The sequence below is a fragment of the Asterias rubens genome, chromosome 6 (assembly GCF_902459465.1).
Source record: "Asterias rubens chromosome 6, eAstRub1.3, whole genome shotgun sequence".
Taxonomy (NCBI): Eukaryota; Metazoa; Echinodermata; class Asteroidea; order Forcipulatida; family Asteriidae; genus Asterias; species Asterias rubens.
Window position 1 is genome coordinate 18,529,831 of NC_047067.1, and position 8,462 is coordinate 18,538,292.

The window sequence follows — 8,462 nt, forward strand, 5'->3', positions numbered from 1 at the left end:
GAGCTGTTGATAGTATAAAACAGTGTGAGAAACGGCTCCCTTTGAAGTAAGGTAGTTTTCGAGAAAGAGTTACTTTCCACGAATGTGATTTTGAGACCTCAGAATTAGATTTTGAGGTCTCGAAATCAATCTGAAAGCACACAACTTCGTATTTTTAATTTTATTATTATCTCGCAACTTCGACGACCAATATTGAGTTCAAATTTTCACAGTTTTTTTATGCATAATGTTGAGATACACCAAGCGAGAAGACTGGTCTTTGTCAATTACCAATAGTGTCCAGTGTCTTAAAGACAGAAGGGACTGATATTGCCTTTATAAAATGATAAATGGCATCTTGATATAAACTTGACTTTAAAACTATAATTTGACATTCCTGCTTCCAACTCACAAGTTTATGCCAACTCTGTTTCCCCCGAAACCATTAAGTCTTAGTCTAGAAAAACATACAGCTGTCAACCATTCTTCTTTAATCCACCCTCTGTCACCTCTGCCGTGTCAAAACTCTTTCATAGAGTATTTGAGGGGAAATAACCAAGAACCATCAACATTTCCTCTAAGTAACTTCTAAGGAACCTTCAGGCGAATCAGGCCTGAAGCCTTTTATTCTGAAAGCACACATTAGTGCAACAATAGTGTTTCTTTCGTTATTCTATTGCAACTTCGATGACCAATTGAGTACAAATTTTCACAGATTTGTTATCCTGTGCATATTTTGGGATACACCAAGTGAGAATTGGTCTTTGGCAATGCTTTTCTTTGATGAGGAAAAACATATTTGTGTGTGCTTTCTGCCCATGCACTCGTCCTTCATTTGGTTCCACTTGACTGTTTTTATTACACATTTTTTGTGTTTTGTGTTGTCATAGGTAGGCTTAGCCTTCGAAAACATGAATGTTCGAAAGACTCTGCTGAGATCGAAACGTGAGCCCGTCAGACCATAACTATTTTTGTAAATGCAAAACACAACAATCATTTTTCATAATAAGCTAAACCGCTTCCGATGGATTGGAGTCTGAATATTAAATAGGTCGCATATTGGCAGGTGTATACCCACGTCATCAGGGTCACGTGATGTACTTGGGCCTCAGTATGGTTGTCATGGGTAACCATAGTAACCAACATAATAAGCACAATGACAACCTCCATTCTCGGTCTGCGCATAATAGGGTAGCCACGCATGTAGCATACAGAAAAGTTCTTTATCCGCTTCGGGTTACTAAAAACACGTCTGTCCTTTGAATACCTAAATTCGGTTAGGATAACAGTAAAACATTGCTCCATGAGTAAACCGAAACGAAGAATGCTTGAGCACGCTATAGGTCTATGATCACATCACCCCCGCACGGAACGTTGGTTGCGGTGGTCCTTTCCAATAGTCGTAGCGACGTGCACGCACCTAAGGAGTACCTCCATGGTTCACGCAAGATGGCAAATTAATCTGGTTATTATTTTATCAACGAGCATGGTTTTATCTACCAAAATAAAAACCAGGCGTTTCCTTTTCTTTGTCTAAGTTGTACAAGAAATTATAATAGCCAGTTATTGACAGCTAAACTGGTCGACACACGAACAACTGTATACTGGGTTAATGGTCCAGTCATATCTACTACTGTGACGGTATAACAATTGCATACCCAATGCCGGGAGATAGGAATTAGTACCACCTCCATTCTCACTATCCAACCCCCATCCACAGATCGATATGCACGAAGCAAGAACACAATAGGGAATGAGACGAATGTCCGAATTTTGTCAAAGTGTGACCAACACAAACCCTAAGTTAGCCGATGTGAAGACTTTCTACGACCTCCATTCCTGAAAGACGATTGTACACCAGCAAACAAGCAGCTCCTATACGAAAACTCCACCTTAAGGCAATCGATATAGGTTTGATCTACCTCCATGGTTTGATCAAGAGGAGGGAACAGATGGTTTGAAGAAGCAAACACTCAACTACGAGATTCATACGACATCAAACTCATCCAGTCGAGTACAACAACAACAGCCTACTTCAATCTTCTTATTAGGTCATACACGACCCTGCCCCCGTTTGGGGGGAGGGGGAACCAACTTTAATGGCATGGCGGAACCAGAACCAACCCCTCCAGTTGGTGCAGTCACTTTAACGAAATTGCGAGCGAAAACACCAGATTCAATTCGAGTTCATCCTTACAACCCCAAAGCCCACGGCGCTTCCAAATATGAGATGGAACCAGAAACAAGACCTCCGGTAAGTAACACTTCTTTTCTATTTATATTCACAAATTTCAAATCAGGCAGATGTGCCAAGAATTTTATGCAAACCCAACAGTGCTATATTTTCTCCCGAGCTCTATGTTCGACAAACCATAGATCAAGGACAAACTGGCAGCCATTCCAAACGCACGCCATCAAATTGAGAAAATCCACAGTTAACGAAAGTCCTCTTTCTCTGTCTACACGTTCCATTGATAACGAATTGAGAAAACTGAATAAAAAAAAATATGGGCAACGGAAGCAGGTGATAATGGGGCTTATACAATGGTCGATAACTGTTTGCAGTGGACACTATTTGTAATTGTCAAAGACCAGTGTTCTCAGTTGGTGTATCTCAACATAATTACGCATAAAGTAAACCTGTGAGAACTTCAAATAAATTGGTCGTCGAAGTTGCGAAATAATAATGAAAGAAAAAACACCCTGGACACCCAAAGTTGTGTGCTTTCAGATGCTTGATTTTGTGACCTCAAATTCTGAATCTGAGGTCTCAAAATCAAATTCGTGGAAACCTACTTCTTTCTCGAAAACTGCAGAGGGAACCTTTTCTCACAATGTTTTATACTTTCAACCTCTCTCCATTACTCGTTACCAAGTGAGGTTTTTATGATAATAATTATTTTGAGGAATTACCAAAAGTGTCCACCACTTTACAAATCAATGGCCATAGGGGATCCCACTCAATGCATGGCTAAAGCTCAACGACTCTCTCAATGAATAGATCTATCAAAATGTGACTCTCTCAATGAAAAGCAGTTCATATACGAAAAGACCGTTCTTTTGATCCTTCTTTTGGGGTCTGGATTAAATAATACTACATACTTGTGCACGGGCACACACATTTCCAAGGAAAGCGAAAGTCAATTTGCGTTTTTACTCTGTGACGTGATGGGGCCTCTTTGGTTAAAAGTGTGTAGCCCGAAATACACAGATAAAAACCAATTGAGGCCCACCTTGCTGTCTTTGTCCATTATTGTTTTCTTGTGGTGTCCATTATTGTCCCCACTGTTTTGCACAAATATTGTGAGGGCAGTTCCACCCCCTGCCCCCTGGGTCGTGATGACGACATTACCTTTCTTAAAGGAACACGTTGTCTCGGATCGGTCCAGTTGGTCTTTGAAAAGCGTTTGTAACCGTTTGTTAAAAAATGCATTGTGATTAGAAAGATATTTTAAAAGTATAATACAATGATCCACACAAGAATCACTCGAAATTGCGTGGTTTTTCTTTTACCTCGTCGACAAACACGGTCGGCCATTTAAGGGAGTCACATTTTTGACTCCCATAAATGGCTGACCGTGTTAGTTCGCAAAGTAAAAGGAAAACCACGCACTTTCGAGGCAAATGTGTGTGGATCATTGTATTCTACTTTTAAAACAGCTTTCTACCCATATTATAACAAACGGTTACAAACGCTTTTCAAAGACCAACTCGTTCGATCCAAGGCAACGTGTTCCTTTAACGAGAGGCGTCTATAGATAACAAGTTTTTATTGCCATGCACATAGGCAACGGACCGTCTAAATTGCTCCTGCAATCTTAAAATGAAACCTAGTTTTAGTCCTTGAATATGGCGGTTGTCTTCTGCTATGCTTGTATGTTTAACCTTTGTTCAGTGTTGTAATTTAGACAGAGCCCAATTCGCACTACAAATTCCGTTGTTCAACATTGGCCGAGTACATAATAATTTTGTCCTTCTATCTCAACAACTTTTCCCTTTGTTTTGCATCAGAACTATCGACCTGATAAGATGACATATTTCAATATGGCCAAGAGGAAGTTACACATGCTGCTTCTGAGCCTAGTGGTCGGTGCCGTAATTCTTGCAGTCTTTCTTGCAATCATCTTACTCATCCACCACAGTAAGTTTCGGTACCAAACAAATAAACCAGCCAAATGCAAATAAAGTCATTTTCCCAAAGTGTAATGACATTGGGAGTCATATCCTTGCTTTCCAAGACTGGATCATCCCACTCTAAAATAAAATAAGGGGGGGGGGGGTAGAGCACGGCCTAAGAATTTTTTTAAGACACTGGACACTATTGGTAATAATTTGTCAAAGACCAGTCTTCTCACTTGGTGTATCTCAACATATGCATAAAATAACAAACCGTTCCACATTAATCATTACAAACAAAGGTTTTAGGCTAATAATTATTTGGAGTAATTACCAACAGTGTCCACTGCCTTTAAGGGTCAGAAAACTATTCCCACTCTAGACACCTTGATTCCAAGTCTGAGACTGCAGTTAATATTCCTCTGCATCAGCCACGCAGAATCCCCACCCCCGCAGATTTGCTATCACACGCTCTAACTCGCGGCCAATGACGGAGGTTAATCTGCAAGAGGGCGCTATTGCATAAATATTATAGCCACGATCACAAGACTTGGAACGAAGACTATTTCCACTCATGTACAAAGCACATAATTATCACATTTCCAGGTAAGGGAGTGTAAATTTATAAACTTTGTTCAGGGCACCACAGCAAAAGCACAGGGCTCCACGGCAATTGCTATGGGTGTTGTATTGAGGCCAGCATGTCGAACGCAGACCTCACCCTGTAAAAAGTGTTGCCGTTTGTAACTAACCAAAGAAATAGGGCTCAAATAATCCTGAACAATAGCTGGGCATGTGTAAAGAAGTATTTTCGGGTAAAATTTGTCGAGAAATGCACAATGCAAAGTATATTTTCATGTTGGATGTATGGATTAAAATATTGGTGCCGTCCAGCGCCGGGATGAAGTGGGAGGCTGCCACACCCGGCCTTTAAAGGTTTTGAAATGATATATTTATATTGACACTTAACAAAACATGTACATAGCTCATTATGAGCTTATAACTTCTGCCAATGGCTTCGGACTGGCACCCAACAAAAACATGCACTAATAGGGAGACCAACTACATATTAAAGAAAGCTCAGTTGGTTGAGCGCCAGCACGTTCATTATAGGTCCCAGGTTCAAATCTAGCTCCAGTCAAATTTGTCTTTGTTCGACCAAAGTATACCGATTTTTATTTTATTTTTAATTTTTCCCTTTTAGAAAATCAAACAGCAGCTGCTGAGACAACTCGAGAAGCTCTTCAACAAAGTTGACCTTCGCTGGAACATGAAAATAAAAACCAACAGCCAAATTTCCTCTCATTAGAAAATAGACATTTTATTTTGCGTTTTTTTTTGTACAAAATTAATCAAAAGCAATTTTATATTTAATAATTAACTTACTGACCAAGTCATGGTGTTTTACGATACAAGTATCGAACCTTAAAGGTATTATACAGGGTTTGTCTAGCTGACTAAACAGTCATAGTGTTAAAGATCAAAGACCAGTCTTCTTACTTGGTGTATCTCAACATGTGCATTAAGCATGAAATAACAAACCTGTGGAAATTTTAGCTCAATTGGTCGTCGAAGTTGCGAGACAATAATGAAAGAAAAAACACCCTTGTCACACGAAGTTGTGTGCTTTCAGATGTTTGATTTCGAGACCTCAAATTCTAAATCTGATGTCTCAAAATCAAATTTGTGGAAAATTATTTCTTTCTCGAAAAGTACTCCATTTCAGAGGGAGCCACTTCTCACAATGTTTAATACTACCAACCTCTCCACATTACTCGTTACCAAGTAAGGTTTTATGCTAAAATTATTTTGAGGAACTACAAAATGAACATGAAATATCAAACCCTGTGTCAACCGTGGGTTCAATCTGTTGTGCGATTCAGGAGAAAAACCATGCAAACATTTTCAGCATGTCAACAAAACAAATTGTCCTTCGTTTAGGTTTTCAGATACAGATAACAATATTTCTCAAGAAAAAAATTGGTTTACATGTAGATGAACATCATGATCAATAAAATTTGGACTCGCAACTTGACAATGACGTGTGAACCCTTTACAATACCTTTAATAAAAACTGTTTTCCAATTTCTGCCGGGAATGTGTGTGGGTGGTCGGGGGGATAGGGACAAAGTTATCTTTTAGTACTCACTCAAGTACATTGTATATTGCCAACAAGGCACACAATGGACCAGTTGCTTTTTTACTTGGTAATGGGGTTTGGTGCAGGAATCGGATAGTTGCAATAAACACTTACTTTTTAAGTCTTGGTTTTCTTTCAAATGTTCCATTAACTTTTGTACAATTAAATTTTGTACATACATTTAAAGAACTCAAGTGTTTATAATGCATGGGGTTAAAAAAAGTAAAACAAAAACTTGCCTGTAAATAAAACTTATGTGTTCTTTTTATTTGTAAGAACTGTATTAGAATGGCCATTTTTTGTTTTAAGTAACTCTTTCTTTAATTTATATTACATGTAAATTATATGCATGTGTGCTGCAGTTTACATGTACATTTTTACATTGTACATATACATGTATACCTATTTTAGCCTAGATTTAACACATGGGTATTAAATTTACAAATTTATTTTAATTGCAAGTTGGTAATCGGTGAATAATGGTTTTGGGTTTTGTTTGGGGGAGGGTGGTCAATAAATAACTTTCATCACTGAGTGTTATGAGTGTTATCTCAACTCACTTAATTTGTATTTCGTACTGTAGAAGTTTGGATGTTAATAAACAAAATTGTTGTGAGTTTATTACTCAAGGCCCAAGACCATTATTATAATAAGCATAACTGCAGTTCTCCCTCGAAGACTTAGTGTGTTTCAATGGCGTAGCTGAAAACCCCAAAACAAGGAATCAGCTTTGCTTTATCGCAGAACAGCAGAGCTCACAAAATTACATTTTGAGAAAGGCAAGTACCGAGATATAAGCTATTTGCAGGCCTCATTCGTCACGGAAGAAACAAAGTAGAAATTTACAATTTCCTCATGGGGTGCCTTTTACCAAGGAGAACATGCCTTGGTGCCCTTGCCCCTTCAAAAACGAAGCAAAACAGGGCTGTATTTGCCGTAGAAAAAGCCTTGAAAGTGTAAAAAGAAACCGCAATAGGACATGTTGTATTCATGATTGAAACTTTGAAATGGAAATAAATACCTTAAATTATCCAGAAATTATCTTATTTTTCAGAAACCAATATTTTGGAGTTCGGATGTTATGCCATGGAAGAGCTGAACAACTGAAAAGTTGCACGTGTGACAAAATCATGTAATCCAAGATATATTAGTAACATTTCATTTCAATGTTACCAAAACAGGCAGCTTGTTCTATACATTTGTTAAATTACACCAACAAAGGAAAAAAGAAAAGACAAAAAAGAGAGTCTTTTAGAATTTGTAAAATGGGCGTTACCAAAGCATTCCATCAGTAATAATTTTATGCATGACAAGCTGTTACATCCAAGTATTAGTTATATACATAAGACAGTTAAAAATAAGGTTGGAGGTGACACACCGGTTTCAAAACTTTTGTTTCTAGAATACGTGACGTGGCAATTGAAACACACGTACAGTCTTTAAAAATACAGATACTTTTTATAGGCACTTTTGCAAATAAAAAGCAAATGCAAAATGAATGAGGAATAAAAAAGTAATGACAAAGTTGCTTGATAACTTGTGTCCATAAATAACTTGTGTGATCATGTTTCCGAAGATTTGCAGAACGCTGAAGAGTTCTTCAATTGGAGACTGTTGGGGACTCTATAGCCATTTCCCGATAAAAAATAATCCCCCTAGAGTTTTTAACCCCATCACCACCCCAGGCAACCGTTCTCACTAATCAAGTTTCGTAACTTCCGTGAGGAACCATTTCCCAGAAATAAGCACGGTCGCTTCATACTCACAATCAAACCCCAAAAAATTTGGTAAACATGTCAGCCAATGTGGACGTCTCAACAGTATGGACACAAAAGTTGGGGCAAGTCAAACTTGCTTTTGTTCTCACTAGCTGCTTCTTATCGGGAAATACGTTTAAGCCCTGGGTTATCTCCCTTAACCCCTACCCACGAGCAGGGAGGATTATTTCCTGTGAATAAGTTATTTTATCAGCGTTTTCTTTTGTAGTGTGAAAAGATTGACCAAAAATACCTGGGAATTTTCAAGGGAAATAGCTTAAGTGTGAAAAGGGCTTATGTGGCAGCAGACTTACCAGGTAAATCCAGTGTTCTTAGCGAGCGATGTGCACATGCTAAGATGACAAAATCAACAGAAATTTACCTGGTTAGTCTGCTGCCACCTAGCGTTCAAAAGTCTCCCATTGTTCATGTGTTCAAGTCTATAAAATACAATTATGTACATAAACATT

General features: G+C 38.4%; 1 protein-coding gene across 1 annotated transcript; it reads left to right on the top strand.

The window, feature by feature from the left end:
* The first annotated feature begins 1,273 nt into the window (after nt 1-1,273).
* On the top strand, nt 1,274-5,648 carry LOC117291811. Its single transcript, XM_033773725.1, has 3 exons — nt 1,274-2,233; nt 3,991-4,120; nt 5,300-5,648. The coding sequence occupies exons 1-3, from the start codon at nt 2,084-2,086 to the stop codon at nt 5,350-5,352; spliced, it is 333 nt and encodes a 110-aa protein (XP_033629616.1). The 5' UTR covers nt 1,274-2,083; the 3' UTR covers nt 5,353-5,648.
* Nucleotides 5,649-8,462: the final 2,814 nt, after the last annotated feature.